The 20,491-nt window shown below is 52.7% G+C and overlaps 1 protein-coding gene across 2 annotated transcripts in view; it reads right to left on the bottom strand.

Moving 5' to 3' along the window:
- The window catches only part of SFXN5 (sideroflexin 5), an 86,387-nt gene that overhangs the window by 54,892 nt on the left and 11,004 nt on the right, over nucleotides 1–20,491 (bottom strand). The window contains exons 1-4 of one of the 2 annotated variants that reach the window (XM_048304991.1): nucleotides 16,546–16,609; nucleotides 15,365–15,442; nucleotides 1,281–1,307; nucleotides 17–71 (exon numbers count right to left, since the gene is read on the bottom strand). In XM_048304991.1, coding sequence (XP_048160948.1) covers nucleotides 17–35 — 19 coding nt within the window. In that variant the 5' untranslated portion in view covers nucleotides 36–71; nucleotides 1,281–1,307; nucleotides 15,365–15,442; nucleotides 16,546–16,609. Of the gene's footprint in view, nucleotides 1–16; nucleotides 72–1,280; nucleotides 1,308–15,364; nucleotides 15,443–16,545; nucleotides 16,610–20,491 lie in introns of those variants that run through there. The other variant, XM_048304990.1, reaches the window with a different exon arrangement.

Here is a 20,491-nt window from a genome sequence, read left to right as displayed (position 1 = left end):
TGGGGGCAAAGCGTACCTGACATTCGGAAAGGCATGAAGATGGTCTCGTTTGTGTCGGGGTGGATGATGGCCTGCAAGAGTGTCACCAAAGAGACACGGTGAGGGCACAGCACAGCCACCCTCAGCTCCAAACACCTCCTCTGAGCATGGGATTCCCCGTTTGGGATCCTCCCTGCTTGCACAGCTCCCACCAGAGGCAGCTGGGGCTCAGCAGCCTCCACAAAACCCCCTCCCCACCCCGCTTTCCCCTCTCCTCGAGTGATTTAGCATCAGTTAATCATTTAGGAGGAAATAATTGACCCTGACATACAGAGAGTGGCTCTTTCTGGGTTCTGTGTCCCCAAAGCCATGCACAGCTGTACCTTAACCCCAGGAAAGGCAGATTGAGGAGGGGAAAAAGAAAATCATTTTCTGTCCCTGCCTGTTTTCAGCACCTCCATCGAGGCTGAAATGTCCTGGGTAGGGAAGCTGGGAAAAGCCCTGGCTGTGGAGAGGGATGGGGAGGGAATGAGGAGAGAAATCCCTTTATCCTGCTGGGGAAGCCAAGGGGTCACGGGGAAACCCCCACGGACTCAGGGTGCAAACACAGCGGGTGGCTTCAGCTCCAAGAACTTCTCATCCACAGGTGGGGGTTCCATCCTGGAACTTCTCCCCGCCCACTTCAGGATGAGCTGGGATAACAACGGGCAGCCCTCTCTGGATGGCACCACAAGGGAGACCCAAAAAAACCCCACACAGGACCTGGATTTGCCAGAAAATCCAACCCTGATGTGCACCCACAGCTCCTCAGCCAGCCCTGGCGCCTCTGGAGACCCCAACCTCCATGGGAATCCTAAATCTGCTCCACAGATGAACAGCAGCACAGCTCACTTGGCCCATTTTTACCCAGATTTCCCCCCAGATTTTCTGCCAAGCCCAGGAGACTGCACTGGAATTAACTGGGAGTGAAAAATCAGTTCCCAAGGGATCTGGGAATGCGGGGAGGAAGGTACAGCACAGGCACAAACCTTCCCAAGGAACTGTCAAACTATTTGCAAAAGACTGGAGACAAGAAAGCTCTTGACTAGACAGGAAGGAGAAAATGAAGACATCAAAATATATAAATATATATATAAAAAAAAATCAGGCTCTTTGGTGGCAGAGTGTTCTCTGCATTTACATTTCCATGGGAAGGCAAAACAGCAACTGGCAAAGGGAATGAGGGAGGACAGGAAAAAGGGAAAAAGCAGCAGTAGTTGGAAATAATAAAGAAAATAGAAAATATTAAAGAACTGTATTACCTGTTTGATTTTTTGAGCTCCCCACAGCTGGAGAAATAAAAGAGAACATTAAATGTTAAAATAAGCCAGTGTAGTTTTATCCCAAATCCCAAATATTCATCTTTTAGCTGCTGTGATAAACAAACACAAGGGATTGGGACAAAAACCTCATTTCCTGAGCTCTCCAGGATGGATTTAAAGATGCTTTACACACCTGAGCTCCTTCACAGCTGCGTGGGCAGCGAGGCCAGCAAGAGACAATATTGAACTTATATTAAATGGCAAAAAGAACAACAAGAGCCAGACTTCAGAGCTTTACAAATCCCAAATTCTCTGCTGCACAGAGACCTCAAGGTAAATTTAGCACAGCCTCTCCCTGGATGAGCTTCCTGCGGAAATCCAGCCTCACTGGGGAACAAAGGTGGAGCGAGGCCTGCAGGGAGCACAGGGAGCTCTTCAAGCAAACCCTGGGTTTAGAGTAAATAGAATAAACAACCACGAGTTGGCGCTTTTAAATGCACCCAAAAAATGCTCACGGAGAGGAAAAATCTCATTTGAAACTCTCACTGTTGCCTCCTGACAGCTTCCAAACACCCAAATCTGGCTCAGAGCGTGGAGAGGGATGAGCACTGAGGAGGAAACATCCTCTGAGAGGTGCAGGTGGGGATGAGGAGGAGACACCAAGCCCCAGAGGTGCTCTGGCACAGCCCCAGCCCCATGGTTTGCCCTTCCTTCTCAGAGGCAGAGGGGTTTCCTGCACAAATGACACCAAAATCCAAATTCTAACATCCAAACCAACCAAATGCTGATGTGCATCATTCCAGAGACGGATGGAAAGCCAGGACTCTGAAATATCCCTGGGTTTTGCTGTTAAAAACTCGTGTTCAGCCCCAGCCTGGGTCAGCCCCAAGGCCCCAGCGCTGGGACTGCGGCACCCCTGCCTGGGTTTGTTCTTCCCTCAGGTACTTGGAACCATAAATCCACCCTTTAACCTCCGTTTCGATTTAAAAAACACAGATTTGCTGCGAGCCAGGAGCCTGGCTGCTTCCCTGGCAAGGCTCCTTTGCCAATCTCTCCCCACCCTCGTGGCTCTTTTACTTCTTTCCAATTTGTCAACATCCTCTTGAGTGGAGACCGCCAGGAACCAGGGGAATTATTCCAAGGGAGTTGTGCCGGAGCCAATCCCGGGGCAGGAGAACCTGGGGAGTTCTGCTCCTGCTGCTGCTGAGTCCCAGCATGGTGATGGCTCTTTTTGGCTCACGATCACCCCACCAAAACCCCGCCGGGTGCTGGGGTGCACCTGCAAATCAGCACTCACCCTGCTGAGTTCATCATCGTCAGGCTGTTAATTAAGCCTCATCCCTCACCCCAGGTTTATTGCCACTCCCAAATATAAATCCATTAAAATTCTGTTGGGATAAGGTGATTGCTCTGCTCTAAATGGCATCAATTGGCCCATTGATACCAACAGCCCCAGATTTCACTCCCAATTCATCCCACACTCCAAAAGCGAGTTCTGTGATGAGCTCCACTGCTTGTGATGAGGAATTGAAGCTCTAAATGTCACATATCCACAGGAGTTTTCCTGAGGAAAAATTCCCTTTATAAGGAAAATCATTATTCCCCCTTTTCCAGGTGGAAAACAGAGGTTGGGGGACACAAAGGACAATCCCTGTGGGTGGTACAGACCAGGTGGGTCTAAATCCCAAAATCCGAAGGGAAGGAGGCTCCGTGCCCAGACAGTCACCAGGTCCCTACCTGCCTACCAGCCGGAGAAGTTCCATGGGGTGAGGGTGGAATTCCTTGGGCTCCAGGTGACCTCCCAGCACATCCCAGTGACCCCACAGCTGCCCAGATCTCCTTTATCCCGGGTGGGAAACAGAACTGCGGGATTTTCCTCTCCAACTGCCGGCACTGACACCAGCAAAAAGGAAGAGGGATGGTTTCTGAGCCAGCACGAGGGCTTTTTTGGTCAAATTCTCTAATTTCATTAATTGATCCCAATATTTATGCCTTTCCCTGCTGCAGTGCAAATATTGTTAGAACATGCGATTTCATTACTTCTCCCAAAGAGACTTCACAAGATGCACCTGATGAGTCACCTCAAGATTCTGCCAGCTCATTTTCACTTCTTTCTCCTCTAATTCCCTTTCTGTCTGCAGCGTTTTCCAGCAGCTCCAGCTCCCTGATGAGTCCTGCCAGCCCGGGGCTCCTCTGGGAGAGCAGTCTCTGTTTGTGCTGGGGTTTCAGTCCCACCCTCTCCGGCCGTCCTGGAGGAACAGCCACGTTTCCATCTCATCCACAGCACTGGGAAACTGGGGAATCTACTCTGGAGCACAGGGAATGACTCCAGATTCATGCTCGGTTTTAGATTTAAGCCCAGGATTGCTGAATATGATGAGCCTGGATCAGGAGGGTCTCTGGGATGGAGGATTTCCCTTGGATGGCTCAAAGCTCCACAGGGGCTTTGCCTCACTCGAATTTGGGTGCTCAAGGGTGGGATGACACCAGGGAAGTGTTATCCCGATATTCCACTCTCCACCTGCATCCCAAGCAGGCAGGAATGGACACTTTTCTCCAGCCTGTGGCCACTGCAACTTTCCCTTGGTCAGATCAGGGGGAAGACCTCATGGGACAGATCAGGCTCTGCTTCCTGGAGAGGTCCTTCATGGATGGGGAGGAATCAGCTCCAGGCTGTTCCCAAGTGGTCTCAGATCCAGCATTTCAGGGCACTGGACTTGTGGATGAGATTTCCAATTGTCTTTTCCAGGATTCTGACTTTCCTACAGATTTTTTGAGGAAGAATCACCACTTTTGTCACCATCTGTAGCAGAGTCCTACAGCCCTGAGCTTGGGGCTCCCAGGCTGGGAAGGACCTGGAGCTGCTGGAGTGAGTCCAGAGGGAGCACCAGGATGGTCAGAGGGATGGAGCAGCTCTGCTGGGAGGAAAGAGTTGGGATTGTTCAGCCTGGAGAGGAGAAGCTTTGGGGTGACCTCACTGTGGCCTTGCAGGACCTGAAGGGGCCAACAAGGAAGATGGAGAGAGACTTTTCACAAGGGCTGGAGGGACAGGACACAGGGAATGGCTTCCCAGTGCCAGAGGGCAGGGATGGGTGGGAGATTGGGAAGGAATTCCTGGCTGGGAGGGTGGCGAGGCCCTGGAATGGAATTGCCAGAGCAGCTGGGGCTGCCCCTGGATCCCTGGCAGTGCCCAAGGCCAGGCTGGACACTGGGGCTTGGAGCAGCCTGCGACAGTGGGAGGTGTCCCTGCCCTGGCATCATCATCACTGGATGGGATTTAAGGTCCCTTCCCACCCAAACCATTCCAGGACTCTGGGATTTTATGAACTCAGGAGCTGAATTCAGTTTTCCAGAAACATCACCTGCTCGTGGTATTTGAGGCAGAGGATCAAAGACCACCAGGATCTGAAGAGAACCAAAGCTGTGGTAAGGAGATGGAGACTGGAATAAATCTTGGGAAGAGATGTGATCTTTGCTTGTCAGGACAGTCATTAGCAATCCTTATTTAGCAGCAGAATTGCAGCTTAGAGATAGTTTAAAAAAAAAAAAAGAATTTATTTAAAGACTCCATCCAGCCCCAATCTCTTCACCAACACCTGTCACTATAAACACAGCACGAAGGGTTCCAGTTCCCCTCAATGGATGAGCCTCCTCCTATTAAACACAGGAACACTTCGCAGTCCTGGACTCAGAGACGGGAATTCATTTGTCACCCCCATCACAAAAAACTTCTGCCTCACTTCTAATCCAAATCAATCCTCCTTCTGCTTAAAACCACCTGGTGCCACCACGTAAGGACTGATCCTACATCCATGGGTGCCTGCTCTGGCTGTGCCACGCTGGGAATAACTCCCTGGAGAAAAGCCCTTATTGATTAATCACTCAGTAATCACTCATAATGACAAGGCACAATTATAGACACAGAACTAATTAGGCGTCACAGGGGAGATGAGCCCAACGCGGAGGAGAAAAGCCAGAGGTCTGAGTCCTTCAGTGGGGTCTGCCTGGCTTAGACTTTGCACCATTACACAGCAAAACCCCCTAAGTAAGGACAGGGCTGAAGAGGAAATCAATGAAAAATGAGTATTTTTAGTTAATTTCTTTCATCTGTCCAGTCAGTTTCATTTCAAAGTCTGTTCCTCCCCTTCCTGCTCCACCAGAGATGTTCTCACCTTCCACCAGGCCCCGCCTGCACCCAGGAAATGTGGATTTTAACGAGGTAACAGCCTGGAGTTTGCACCCCGTCAGGAACTGCCAGTGGTTTCACACTCTGGGGGTTGTGAGGTTTATTAAAGTACAGCTCGGATCATCCAGCCCACACTGAATTCCAAATATTGGGTGGTGCAGAATGTGGGATGCAGCAAAGCTCCTCCTGGAGCACAACAAGCTCCCTTCCTGCACCCTTGGGAGGGACAGCCTCCAATCCAGATGTGCTTTCCCAATAGTCCCAGTCGTTTAAATGATCGAAATGAGGGGGGCAAAAAATTTCCCAACTCCAGCTGCTCACAGATATGGGATCTGCTGTCGGGCTGTCCTGATAAACCTGGAAAACGAGATAACACCACCTTATGTCTCTTCTAGCTCCTCAGAGGAAATCTCCCCACCAGAGCTTTTACAACCCCGCTCCTAAAATCTTCCCATTAGAAAGGTTTTGGTTCTTCGGGACACAAAGCTCAGCTGTGCCCAGGAGGGGGGCAGATCACAAAGGGACCTGTTCATTTTCTGCCCCCTGACACTGAAATGAGTCAGCACAGGAGGCACCTGAAGCTCTTCTGGGATGCCAAGGGAGAACTCCTTTGCCATTCAAAGCATCGTTGAGTCATTGAGAAGAATCAGAGAATCAGGGAATTGTTTGGGTTGGAAAAGACTTTTAAGACCACCAAGCCCAACCATCCCCAGCACTGCCCAGGCCGCCACTGCCCGTGTCCCCAAGTGCCACATCCACAGGGCTTTAAATCCCTCCAGGGATGGGGACTCCACCACCTCCCTGGGCAGCTGTGCCAGGCCTGGACAGCCCTTTCCAGGAAGGAATATTCCCAATGTCCGCCCTGAGCCTCCCCTGGCCCAGCCTGAGGCCGTTCCCTCTCCTCCTGTCCCTGTTCCCTGCCAGCAGAGCCCGACCCCCCCGGCTGCCCCCTCCTGTCAGGGACTTGTGCAGAGCCACAAGGTCCCCCCTGAGCCTCCTTTGCTCCAGCCTGAGCCCCTTTCCAGCTCCCTCAGGAATTCTCCAGCCCCTTCCCAGCTCTGTTCCCTTCCCTGGACAGCTCCAGCCCCTCAGGGTCCCTCCAGAGCTGCCCCCAGCACTGGAGGTGCCCCAGCAGTGCCAGCCCAGGGGATGGGCACTGCCCTGGCCCTGCTGATTCCCAGCCCCAGGAGCTGCTGCCAGATCCCAAACCAAGTGTAGGTGGAACCAGAATCGAGTCCCCACGGATAAAATAAGGCAGCACTGAAATAACACCGTGCAGCCTCCCAGCACTCAATAAACATTAACTAATTAATCCTCCCAGCACTCTCCTGGAAAGACTTCAGCAGAGTGAGAATCACTCACTGAAAACCATCATTGCACCAGGACTGGAGAAGGACTTGGATACGTCTGGAATCATGGAATAGTTTGGGCTGGATGAGAACCTTAGCAGTGTCCAACCCTGCCTGGGCAGCCAGGCTCCCTAATCCAGCTAAGGCTGCTCCAGATCAGATTTGTTTCATCTCATTTTAGCCACACCAAACTCGCCAATCTAATCTGCTCTGTAATCTGGAGGTGATTTGGGATAAACTCCCTAAATCCCGCGCTGATGAGCTGAAACAAAGCCGGTGTGTGACTGAGGAGGAGCAGCAGGAGCAGCAGTCGGGGATCAGGGAGGTTTGAGGTGCAATTACTGCTCCTTCCGTGCCTTTGTCCTCTGACGGGCTGAAACGAGGCCTAAAATCCGCTTATTTTAGTGCCACCGAGAATACTCAGACTGCAGAGGGAGGAAAATCCAAGCGCAGCCCTCGGCCCAGCAAAGGGGCACTTTCCTGCCGAGAAAAGGCAGCAGCAGGACAGCGATACATCCCCGTTCTATCGCGTCCTGCAGGAGACCAGAGCGGGGAAAAATTACAGTTTACTGCAAATGGACCTCTTCGCTCTTCATCAACACCGTTAGGAAAAGCCATTATTCCCCAAAAGGGCGGCTCTTTAGTCACTGATGGATTCATTGTTCGCTGCTGTGTCTGGGGCAGCGTGCGCGGCTCTCCCCGCTGCTAACCTGATTGAGGCAAGAGCACAGCAATAAATACGTGCCCATTAGGCTGCTGAGCCTCTTTTCACTCCACCGATCCTAATGGGGGAGAAGTGAAACAGTTTCGAAACAGCGAGTTGCCAGGAGTGCGTTTGGAAGGGCTGAGGAGTGAGAAGTCACAAGTGACACAGCACGGCTCGGCTCCGCCAACGCGCACCAAGGGCTGGCTGGAGCACGGCACATGTCTGGCTCCGAGGGACCATCCACCCAGCTGCCTTTTCCACATCGGGCACTTCTTTTTAAATTTTATTTCCTCCCCCTGACGCTCAGGGGTGAAGCTTTCAGGGTGGAGCTGAGGGGACAAAAGCAGTAGCTGAGCTGGGTCGCTGCTCCGGTTTGCTCACAAGTAAGATGTTCTTGCATTTTGGCAGGAGGTGCAGGTAAACACCCAGCCAAATGAACAGGCAGAACTCCAGCAGGAAATCCGGGGAGCTGTGCTGGACTAGGTGACCTCCCCAGGTCCCCTCCAGCCTGAGCCACCCTATGATCCTACAGCAAAGAGGGAGACATGGATCAAAAATCCTAAACCCTGGTGTCTCGCAGCTGCAAGGCTTTCAGTCATCAAAGATCCGCAGCTCAGGATGTTTATTCCTGGTTTTGTGATCCCTGGATTAATTTCCAGCCTCCACCTCAGGTTTCTCTCCCCTTCAGCAGCTCGGGCTGGTTCCTGTTATGGCACCGCAGCCCCTGATGCCCCTGTGCATCCCATCCCTCACACTGCGCAGACAACAGGGACAATAAGGGGAGTCAGAGGCAAAAAACGAGCATTTTGGGAGAGGGGGAAGGGAGCTCGAGTTTTTATTAAGCTCAGCTCCCTGAACACCCAGCTGTGCCAGTGCAAGGCTCGGGGAGGTGGGAACACATGGCCGGGAGAAGGAGGCAGAGCCGTGGCACTGCTGACGCTGCCATGGCTTCACACCTCCCCTTCCAATAGTCTGGGCACAGAGCAAACCTGTGCCAGTTCAGATCTGAACTTCAGGGAATGAGACATTTAACAGGCAGCACCTTCATTCTGCTTGAGGACAGCGGCGGCTCTGTGAGACTGAGGGCCCGAGGGCTGCGTTTAATTAATTATCTACGTTTTTAAACCTCTTATTGGCATTAAAAATCAGAACCTTGCACGGGAAAAGCATCACTCCCCCTGCAGAGTCTCCCCCCCCCCCCGAGACAGTGCTGCTGTTCTGTGGCTCTTTGCCTCTCTCTGCTGGCAGGAGCACAGGGAGGAGCCGAGGTGCCAGCCCGGGACGGGCCCCGGGGACAGCGGGGACAGCGGGCAGGGACGGCAGCATGAGGCGCCTTCACCGCTGCACTCCTCGGACCGTGCCCTACTGCTTGTTCAGGTACCACATTTTTAGGATAGAATGGTAGGAACCTACAAATGGGGGAAATCAGGGCTCTGATCCCAATTTCCAGCAGCATTCCAGCATCCCGGGCTGCTGCTGGTCAGTATTTGGAGCACTCTGAGGAGCAGGGATATTAAACCAGGAGCTCAGCAGCTCTTCCTACTCTGGTTTCTAAGGCCAAAATTCAGCGTGCAAGGGAAAGGAAATGCAGTTCAGGCATGGAATGACTGCAGGGAATTCTAGCTAGGAAAATGGAAGTATTTTGGGGGAAGAAGTGATGAACAAACCTGAAGTTCACCATGAAGTACCCCCAGTGCCAATACCCAACTGCACATCTCCCAAGGCAGATCTTTGGTGCCCAAACCCTCAGCACATCCAAGTTCCCCAGCTTTGGACAGGGTTTTCCTGGAGCCAAAAAATCCCCCAGGAGAAGCAGCTGTGCCATGAAGAGGAGGGATTTCAGTCCCTCTGGAGCCGATAGCCACCGAGTGCTGCTTCCCTCAACTTTTACCACTGCTGCCATGCCAGCACCAATCTGTTCCCCCAATCTGTGCTGGGCTCTTGGACAGGGTGGGAGAGGGACTCACACACACAGAGGACACAGATGCAACCCCACAAATTAGTGGGAGAAGCTGAGGATAAAGGACAAAAGCCACATCATTATGCCCCGCAGTTGGTACAGCCTTTTGGTTTGAGGTGAAACCTCAGCATCAACATTCCCAAAACAGGGAAAATGTCCGTGTTTCAGCAAGCTGGCTCTCCATCCTTGTTTACCAGGCTGGTATTTTCCAGCCCTGGCGTTCAGGGGAGAAACCATTCCCTCAAATGAAACCTTATCCCTCCAGCGGAGATTCCCTCCAGGAGGCAGTTTGGGGAATTGCCTGCCCTGTCTGGAATTGGAATTGGATATGTTACAGTCTCTACCTTCTGCTGCAAATTGGCTCCCAGAGCCCTCGTGTGTGTCATTTGCACCTTCCCACTCGCAGCAGCCACCAGAGCTCCGTGGGGACGGATCCTGCCAGTCCTGGGAGCAGCCACGGAGCCGGCGTTGGAATGGCCCTGGGACAGGGACCCTCAGCGCAGGGTGGGACCCTCGGCATGGGGACCCTCAGCATGGGGACCTTCCTTCAGCACAGGGACCTCAGCACAGGGTGGGACCCTCAGCACAGGGACCCTCACACAGGGAGGGACCCACAGCACATCCCAATCCCAGTCCCTGAGGAATTCTGGCTGCAAAGGTTGCTGAGGTACCATGGGACCACTTAAATGAGCACCCTGAGCTAGTGGGAGGTGTCCAGGCCCATGGCAGGGGGTGGGACTGGATGTTCCTTACGGCCCCTTCCAGCCCAAACCAGTCTGGGATTCTGGGATTCCATGGTTACATGAGGAGCACAAAATGCAAACAATGAGGGAATCTTTACAGAAGGGCAATAACAGGGCCAGGAGCTGCTCCAGGGCTGGAGCCCCTCTGCTCTGGATCAGGCTGGGAGAGCTGGGAATGTTGCCCTGGAGAAGGGAAGGAGCCAGGGAGAGCTGCGAGCCCCTTGCAGGGCCTAAAGGGGCTCCAGGAGAGCTGCAGAGGGACTGGGGCCAAGGCCTGGAGGGCCAGGAGGCAGGGAATGGCTTCCCAGTGGGAAAGGGGAGCTTGGGCTGGGATGTTGGGAAGGAATTGCTGGCTGGGAGGGTGGGGAGGGGCTGGGCTGGAATTGCCAGAGCAGCTGGGGCTGCCCCTGGATCCCTGGCAGTGCCCAAGGCCAGGCTGGACACTGGGGCTTGGAGCAGCCTGGGATGGTGGGAAGTATCCTGCCCATGGATGGGGTGGGATGGGATTTAAGGTCCCTTCCAGCTCTTTCCAAACCATTCCATGATTCCATGAGTGCAATTCCTACAGAGCTGGAAAAGGGGAGACATAAATGACAACTGGACCAGTTTTTCCCTCCACATTTCCTTTCCCTCTTCACCTCCCCTCTAAGATCCCATTTTCCAGCTTCCCCTGGGACAGGGGGATGAAAGGGGACACAGGGACCAGCAGGTGCCACAGCAGCACCTCCACCTCACCCTCTGCAGGAGCCCCAGGAGGACAAACAGAACCCACCAGTTCTCCTGGGCTTTTCACAGTAAAAATTCTAAATTCCTAAAATTTCCCAACCCTGCTAAGAAGCCGCTGTTCCTGCCACCAAAATGCTTCTGGATCCATGGAGTTCCATCACCCAAACTGCCCCCCCACGAGACCAAACCTCCCCAAGGCCCTTAGGGGGTTTCTCCTCCAAGCATCTTCTCTAATCCTCCTCAGATATTTCACCCAAATGACCAAGAGAGCAGAAGAACACCCCAAACAGGGGCATTAGCAAGGTCACCTTTTCATTTCGAGAAAAAATAGGAAATCCTAGGAGCCTGTTGGGGGTTAATGACAGCGTGAGGTATTCCCACTGCACAGAACATTTGGGGTTGGGGGAACTTTAACAAGCATTCAGCTGCATATTTAATAAAAAGCAAGCCTGGCTTTCAAATATTTCAATAAAAACTCAAGGAAATAAGCTCAGCTGAAGAAATGGAGACTGGAGTGTGTTTTCCTGCTCCACTGAATAAATACTGATCAAGCAGCTCTTTCTCCTCTGTTTTGCTGACCACATAATTGATACACCCAGGACAAAAAATCCTGTTTTTAAAACATCTTTCTAATGTAGGAACAAACCCCACAGTCCCCCTCCATAAGGAGCTCTCAGCAGTGCAGCAGCTATCGACAGGTGAGAGATCAATTCTTCATTTTTGTTAATGAGGCCCCAGAAATGGGTTTTTCCCACCTTGAGTTAATGGCCATTTTCCTGAGCAGTGAAATCCAGTTCAAGAGGAAGAACAGGAGCCTCTGGATGGGTGGGAGAGGCCTGGAAGGGACAGAGCTGCAGGAGCTGGCACTGCCCCTGTCCAGTGTTCCAGCGTTTATTCTGGAAACTGGCTCGGAGATGGTCCTGGGGAAGTGCTGAAAGCACACTCACGGCTCTTGAGAGGATTTTTATCTTTAGCTAGCCCGTAACCGTTCCATTCCAGCTCATTTGGAAAAACCTGCCTGGGAAATGCAGCAGAGCAGGGCTGGTTCCATGAGAACCCTGTCAAGAAGCTGCGTGTGGAGGAGCTGCTTGCTGTGACATAGCTCTAGGCTCTGTATTTTCCATTTCTCATGAGGCGAAACCATTTCAGCAGGCGCCAGGGACCGCGCCGAGCTGCCGGGAGGCTGCAGCTCCTGCCATCCTCGCCGAGAGCCACGGATTTCTGAATGAGGCAGAGCGCGGGGATTCGAGCTCTGTCAAACGCGGCTCCACCGGAGAGGCTCAGTCGGGAGCTTGGTGAAGCGCTCTGTCAAAACAACTCGTCTGCTTGATCTCCGAGCTGCCTCCTGAGGGGGGGAGCGTTGGCTTCCTGGAGAATTAATGCATTAAAACTCTGCCCAGGGCGTTGTTTTTAAAGCCTTCGAAGGTGAGCGCGACTCTCACGCTGATTATGAAGCTCAGCCCGTTCAGACATTTCTTTGTGTGTCACGTCCAGTTCAAAGGGCAGCAGTTCTGAGGGGTCCGAGCAGCCAAACGGGAAGCAGCTCTTAAAGGAGATCAAGTCAATTCTCCCTTGAGATCACTGAAGTCCCGCCCAGCCTTTTTGATGAGCAGTAACTGCAGTTTATCCTCTCTCAGACTCCGTGTTCCCAGGTCACCGCTCCAACATCCACGCCTTGCCCACGGGGACACATCTGACCAGCTCAGATCCCAGCCAGAGAGGGGTAAAACCCCCCAAAATCAGTCAGAAATCAAATTACCTCTACCTGCTGGTGTCCTGCCACATGTGGCAACCTCACCAGTGCAGCAGAGGAGTGGGACACTCAGTTATCACACAGGACGTGGCTCAGTCCCGTATCCCAGCACCAATCCCTGTGCCACAAACCAGGCCCCTCTCCAGAGCTCCAGCGCTGCCCTCTCCCAAATTAGCCCCAGAAAACTGCCAATTGTTACTGCCTCCAGCCAGAGCCCATCCTGCAGAGAGTGGTGCACAGAAAAGCCAGGAAAACTGTCAGTCTCAGCTCCAGGAAAGCCAAAATGCACTTTCCAGGTGTCTTTGGATCAAATTTGGGGTGATAGCGATGGGAGTGAGAGGCTTGGGCTTGGGCTCTGCTCCCAGGGAACAGGGACAGAAGGAGAGGGAACGGCCTCAGGCTGGGCCAGGGGAGGCTCAGGGTGGATATTGGGAATATTCCTTCCTGGAAAGGGCTGTCCAGCCCTGGCACAGGGGGTGGAGACCCCATCCCTGGAGGGATTTTAAAGCCCTGTGGATGTGGCACTTGGGGACACGGGGCAGTGGTGGCCTGGGCAGTGCTGGGGATGGTTGGACTCCGTGATCTCAGAGGGCTTTTCCAGCCTCAGCAATTCCATGATTCTATTGCCCAAATTCCCTCCTGTTCAATCAGAACTAGGCAGCCACAGGAGCACAGAAGGACCGGGACCTGCTGCTCCAGGGATCCCTCCCCAGCTCACCAAGGCAGCTCCAGTCACCCCATCACTGTGGTTGTTTGTGTCCCACGGCAGCCTGGGCTCCCCGAGGGTCACCTGCGTCCAGTCCCTCCCATCCCCACCCTTCTTACAGCGGCCGTGGCATCCTGGGACAACATTCCAGTCCCACAGCCTGGGATCTGCCCATGGGATCCTGGAATGGGTTGGTTGGAGGGACCTTAAGGCTGTTCCACCCCTGCTGTGGGCAGGGACACCTTCCACTGTCCCAGGGTGCTCCAAGCCCCAGTGTCCAACCTGGCCCTGGACCCTGCCAGGGATGGAGGTGCTCACTCAGCCCTCGCTGGGGTTTGGTTTAATTAATGCAGTAATTGAACACAAGCAGCTCTTGCTGCAATCCCACCCAGGCTCCTGCAGGAGCAGAACCACACAGACCCCTCTGACATCACTGACACAGAGAGCGAAGGGAGCTGTGGCACAATTCCACCACAAACCCCGGTACTCTTACCCTGACGTGAGAACATTTCCCAGGAAAGGCCTTTTCCCATCGTTTCCCCTCCCCTCCTTCACCTGGATTCCCACTCAGAAGCTCCCAGCTCACACAACCTCACCCCCTGCACACGAGGCCGCTCTCCCCCACTGGAATTCTGAATGAACCCTGGGAAGAGCCTGGCTTTGTCACTCCAAAAAATGTAGGTCAAAAGTCTGCGTGGTTTGTCACAGAGAGTGGCTCGTGTGTCATCTGCCTCGGGCAGATGGAACTGAGTCACTGCTGCTGCATCACTCCTGATCCCTCCCTTCCCAGCCCCGGCGCTTTTGCCTCGCCATCAGATGCTGGTTGGAAGAATGCACTGACATCAGGGGAGCAGGAGGCCAATGCCTTGTGACAATTTCCCGTTTGTTTTTTGTGGAAGCTGTGCCTCTTCCCCAGCGCAGCACCCACCACACCAGCTGCCCCTTTCCGAAGTGAAGAAATTCTAATTTCCTTCATTTATTCCAACACTTACCTCCTATATTTGCCTTTGACAAAAAGAAATTACCACTTGTGAACAGGGAAAAGAAATAAAAGAGGCTCTTTGACCTACAGGGTGTGGGGAAAAATTTCCCCACCACTTCTATCCCTGTTTATTTGGGAGGTGCACTGGCCCTCTGGAATTGCTGCTGCTTGTATCCCCTCAGGCAGATCTGCTATCAATTCATCTTTACATGACATTAAATCACACAGAACCGATTCACTCTGTGCTGGATGCACAAACACGACCATGAAAAAGCCCCTGGGTGGGTGTCATGGTCAGGAGTCTCCACATGGACAGCAACGGGGAAGAGTTTGAGGGAACACCCACACAAAAAATGATGATTTTTGTTTCATGGCATGGATTGGGAGGTAAAAGACCCAAAAAGCAGCCTGACTCCTCTACAATCCTCGTCTCTGCTTCCACAAGTTCCATGTGCAGAGGAGTATGAGGAAAAAGTCCAGAAAATTGGACTGATGTGGTCTTGGAGAGCTCACCCAGCCCATCCCTCTGTCCCAAAGCCCCAAAAATGACCCTTTCCTCAGGAACCCCCAAACCCTGCGAGGAGCTGCCCATCCATGGGGATCCCACGACCTCCTGCAGCCCCCATTCCAAGGGCAGGAACGCCCCGCTCCTGCTGCACAACTCCAGCACGAGGAGCGCCTGGTGCAGCCCAAACAACACTCGTGTCCAGGCAGAAATGGAAATTACTGGAACAGGAACAGGGCAGGGGCTGAGGCCTCGCAGCTGCTGCTACAAGAACCCACAGGAGCGACAAAAAGCTTCCATCCAGCTAAAAAAAGGACTTTTGTGTTTTGCTTTTAATTGTACAAGAAGTTTGCATCTTAGCACAGGAACACCAAGGTGCCCCTCAGCAGAGCCTGCCCGAACCCCCCGCTCCTCTCTGCCCCCCAAACCGCAGGAATAAGCAGAAATTTAACAGTTTTTCCCTCTGACCTCCTTGTTGGTGACTCCTGGGGGCAGAGTCCCGTGTTTGTAATCCTCCAGCAGCTGCACCGCTTCCTTCAGGCGACTCTGCAACAAAAACAGCAGCGAGGATTGAAGACACAGAATGATGGTGTCTGCCAGGAAAAGCTTATCCCAGAATCATGGAATGGCTTGGGTTGGAAGGGACCTTAAGGATCATCCAGGTTCAACCACCTGGATGGGCAGGGGCACCTCCCACTATCCCAGGGTGCTCCATATGTTATATTATATTATACTATCTCATATTATATCATATCATATCATATTTTGTTAACTACTCTATTACATTATATTATATATTTTTATTATATATACTATTATACTATATTATTTATATATAATATATATTACATACATTATATATTATATATAGAAATATTATTATATTATATTATATTATTATTTATATATATAATATAGAATATATATTACATAAATCATATCTATTATATATATTAATACCATTATATTATATTAATTATATAATATTATATTATATTATTTATACAGTATATATAACATATACTATATACCTGCTATATTAGATAGAATATTATATATAGCATACATATAGAACTATATCTGCCTATAAAGATACACATTTTTTCTTGAAAGAATATATATTTCCACAGAATATATGAATTTATTGAAGTACAAACCCCCCCTCCCCAGAGCAGAAATAGACAGAAAGATCCTTTGATTTGCCCAAGCTCAAGAGGAAGAAGTCAGGATGTAAAGAGCAGCTTCCAAGGGGTTAAATCTTCTTATCCCGGTCTGCAGAAATCCCGGGATCGCTCAGCAATGGCTCCCGAAGATCTGAAGCCAAACGCCACTTCCCAGAGCCTCCTGCAGGTTGCCCGTGCTCCGGCTGAGCCACACCGACCTTGGATCGACATTCCGGCCCCAGCTCCGTGGGTTTGGCAGCTTTTCCAGCACTGGTGCCGGAGAACATTCCAGAAAGGCGGAATATTCTCCCTAAGGCTGCCCGGGGGTGCTGGGGGTGGCTCCTGTGGAGCCCCCGGAGCCCCGCCAGGGCTGCTCGGTGCCACCCCGGGCTCCGTCCCCGCTCCAGGATCCACGGCAGCGAAACTCCTTCCCTCCCTCTCATGCCCACATCGACGGGGACTTTGTTGTTTCCCTGGAAGCCCAACCTGAAAGCAGCAATTAACCACAGACTATCGTCCCGCAAACATTCCGAACATCCGAACAGCAGGAACAGCGGCCATTCCTGTCCTTGGGATCGGATCCACGGCCCTTTGCCAGCGGCCGAGCTCGCTCTGTCAGTGCCACCTCATTCCCAGCCTCGGTGGATTCTGCACAGCAGAGCCTCTGCAAACTCGAGGTTTGGTGTCAGCCAGGAACAACCTCGGCAAAAAACCGCTGTATTCTGGGCAAAGACTCCATATTCTGGGCAAAAACCCTTCCATGTTCCGGGCAAAACGCAGGCTCGGGGATTTGTGGTGGTCCAGGCCGGGGTTAGCAGGCCAAGCTCTCAGCCTGTGTCACCACACTCACGTAACAGGTGACACATTTCCCAGTTCCTGCCCTGTTTCTGGGAATGTTGGCTTGGAATCAGTCCCCTCTTAGACCAGCCCATCCCAGCTCCGGGCCTGGATGTCCCAGGAAGAGCTGCCCACCACCCTTCTCCCACTTTTCTACACCTCTCACTTGGAACTTAAAATCACAGAATCTCCTGAGCTGGAAGGGCCCACGAGGTTCACCCAAATCCAGCTCCGGGATTCCCAGAGCTGCTCTGGATTTCTCCCACCAGGTGGGGCTTCAGGCCCCTCACAGATTCAGGATCTCCCTGCACTGCCAGCACCTTCATTCCCACCCCAAAAGGGACCAGGCTGGGGAAGGATCTCCAAGAACAGCATTGAAGGTCAACATTGGACCATATTTTAGTGCCGGGTGTGAGCAATTCCTTTTGTTCTATTCCCATTTGATTGGAGCATTGGGAAGTTCAGAGAAGCAGAGCCGTCATTTCCTACAGATGTTGGAGGGTCAAACACGGATTGATGGTGTTCAGAAACCTCCAAAAGCCAGGCAATCCCATTCCACCTCAAACACTGAGCCTCGCTTCAAAAACCAGCAAATTATTTAATATATAAAAGCTTTCATGGCTGGCTCAAAAAAACCCCATCCACACTTGCTGAACCTGCCTTAAAATTTAAACTTAGCTTAAGAAAAAAGAACATGGAAGTGGTAGGGTGAATATTTCCTGGAAAGAGGAGATCCTGCATTCTTTCAGAGCATCAATTGTCCCGGATGCTTCCACGGATCAGGGCAGGCACTGGGCATCCTTTTGCATGTCCATCCAACATCCCTGACAGAGAAATGAGCCATTAATTAAGCCAAGTCCTCTTGACACTGGAGAAAAAAGGAGGGTTTTGGATTGAAGTGGCATTTTCTGGGGTTCCAGAAACATCACCGGGGGAGGTCCTGTTCCTCCACAAGGGTTTAGGGTCTCCCACAGGAGAAACGCTGACCCTGAGAAAGGGGCACAGGGAATGAAATCCAACACTGTGGACACATGGCCAGACTCCTGGGAATTCCTGCAAGACCCCCAGGGGCTGTAGCTGGAATGACCAACTCCAGGAAAAGCCACTTCAGGGCGTGGTTGACCACTGGGAATCTGAGAGGAGCTGCAGGGCTGAGAAACAAATTGGATTTTTAGGCTGTTTCAGGCATTTCCAGCCTTCGAGGAGAAGCAATCCCACAAGATCACAACAGGACCTGTGCCTTTGGAGTTATTCCTCAGAGCTCTGGGCCTCAGGCTTGTTCAGAAATTCCTCTCAGGAAAAGCCCTTCCCTAGCAGGACACCAATGAATGATAATTGTCCAGTGCAGACTGACAACCCCGAGGTGAAAACCCTGCCAGCCGCCTGCCCAGATCCAGGGAAGAGGAGCCTCGCTGCCTCCAGAGCCGGGAAATAACCGGGGAGTGCCAGCAGCACATCCTGGAGAGCCATTTGTGCTCATTGTGGGGACGTGTTTTTGTCACCGAAATTACCTACACCGAGCGTCTCGCAAACGCTCTCCCAGAGCAGCGTGTGACTCTGAATGGAGAGCTGCAGCAAGGCATGAATGGGGCCCGTGCTATTTTTTCCCCCCTTCTCTTGAGGAAATCTTAGTAGTTACTATAACAACCCTGGCCAGATCCCATCTTGTTTAGAATGGTAACAAACAGCAAACAGAAAAGCTCGGGCTCGCTTTTAAAATCGCAGCCTCCACGAATTCCCTCCCTCAGCTCCCTGGGGACAGAGGGGAACTTCTGCAGAGAAAGGAGTCCTGCCCCAGCACTGCCAGCGGGGCCTGGGGGTGACAAAAGGGTGGCACAGAAAGTGAACAAAAGTGTTCAGCCGAGTCCAGCAGATCCTTTCACACGGCTCCGAGGCGCTCAGGTACCTTCAGCAAACACCCCCCAAGCCTCCCAATTTAGGGAGAAGACTCGGCTGCCTCCTATTCCTTCTGGAAAAGTCAAGCACGTTCTTTTAACCAGAACCTCCAAAAAAAACCAGGAGCAAACTTTACCACACGCAACAGCTCCAAATGCCAAGCAGCTCCGCTCGCTGGCTTTCAGCACGATGCAGCTCCACTTGATAGCTGATAATGTCTAAGATTACACTTCAGCTCCTCTTTAACAGCAGAAACGAGGTCTGTCTGCAAGGTTGTGCTACTGTTTCAATATTTATTGTTGCTTGGTTTCTCTGCTGCTGTCTGTGGGATGAAGTGTCACTCGAGATTTTACAGCATCCCTGATTAAAAAAAAACCCACAACCACGTTTTTCCCCAGAGTGTCTCATTCCTTACATACCCCTTTCCTCGGAAAAAACCTCGAGCACTTCTAGTGGTGGCTGCTGGGGTCTCAGCTCTCACAATAGGGTGCCAGACAGACCATCTGCAGCCGGGGATGTTCCTACAGAGCTCAGCCCTGCAGCACCCACCGAGCTCCAGCCTGGGCTCCACCGCTGCAGCCTCAGCCACATCCCCCTGGGGAGGGCTGGGGGCTGCCCCGGGAGGGGCACGGCTGGAAAACGCCAGGTTTGGAATTGCAGCTCAGGAAGGAGCAGGGAATGGGCTGTGGCTGGTCCCTCAGCCTGGGTGTGTGGCTGTGGATGTGCCATCGACAAGGCAGAGCTGGGATGAGCCTCCATCAGTGGGATCTCTGGCATGGTTTGGATCCAAACCCTCCAGTCCTGTGCCAAGCGGTTCCTGGGCACAGATTGGAGTCCCCAGGGGCCGGGACAGCACCTGCAGGGACCTTCTGGAGAGGGAGAGCCTGGAACAAACCCCACCAGCTGCTGCACCCACAGCGGCCCCGATCAGTGTGAGTGATGGAACCACACAATCCCAGAATTGTTGGGGCTGGAAAAGCCCTCTGGGAGTCCAACCATCCCCAGCACTGCCCGGGCCACCACTGCCCCACCTCCCCAAGTGCCACATCCACAGGGCTTTAAATCCCTCCAGGGATTAAATCACTCCACCCTGCCCTGGGCACTTCCAAGGCCTGAGCACCCTTTCCATGGAGAAATTCCTGCTGCTGTCCACCCTGAGCCTGCCCTGGCCCAGCCTGAGGCCGTTCCCTCTCCTCCTGTCCCTGTTCCCTGTGAGCAGAGCCCGACCGCCCCGGCTGCCCCCTCCTGTCAGGGACTTGTGCAGAGCCACAAGGTCCCCCCATGTCCCCCTTTTCCTCAGGCTGGTGCTCAGGAGGAGAAGGAACAACCCCAGCAGGAAACCACCCCCACCCTGAGCTGATGGCCCCCGCTCCAGCCCCATGACAGCACAGGGACAGCTGAGCAGGGTCCCACCAACACCCCTGGACCTGTGCCAGACCCCTCCACCCAGCCCTGAGCTCTTCCTCTGAGTTGTCACCTTGCCCCCCTCGCTCCAGGGCTGTTTCTGCCTGGCAGCTCCGTGCCTCGTCTCCTCTTGGATCCCAACGGTGCCTGCACATGGCTGGGAGCAGCCTCCAGAACCCCATCTGTGCCATACAGACCGGAGCGAAGCCACTCTGCCAGGAGCACGACACATTCCTGCCTCAGAACCCACACACAGCGAGGCCAGGGCTCGCTGGGGGCCTGGGAGGGGATCCAC

Source organism: Corvus hawaiiensis, chromosome 5 (genome assembly GCF_020740725.1).
Source record: "Corvus hawaiiensis isolate bCorHaw1 chromosome 5, bCorHaw1.pri.cur, whole genome shotgun sequence".
NCBI classification, from domain to species: Eukaryota; Metazoa; Chordata; class Aves; order Passeriformes; family Corvidae; genus Corvus; species Corvus hawaiiensis.
The sequence above is the reverse complement of the archived record's forward strand: the minus strand, read 5'-3'. Positions and strand labels throughout refer to the sequence as shown.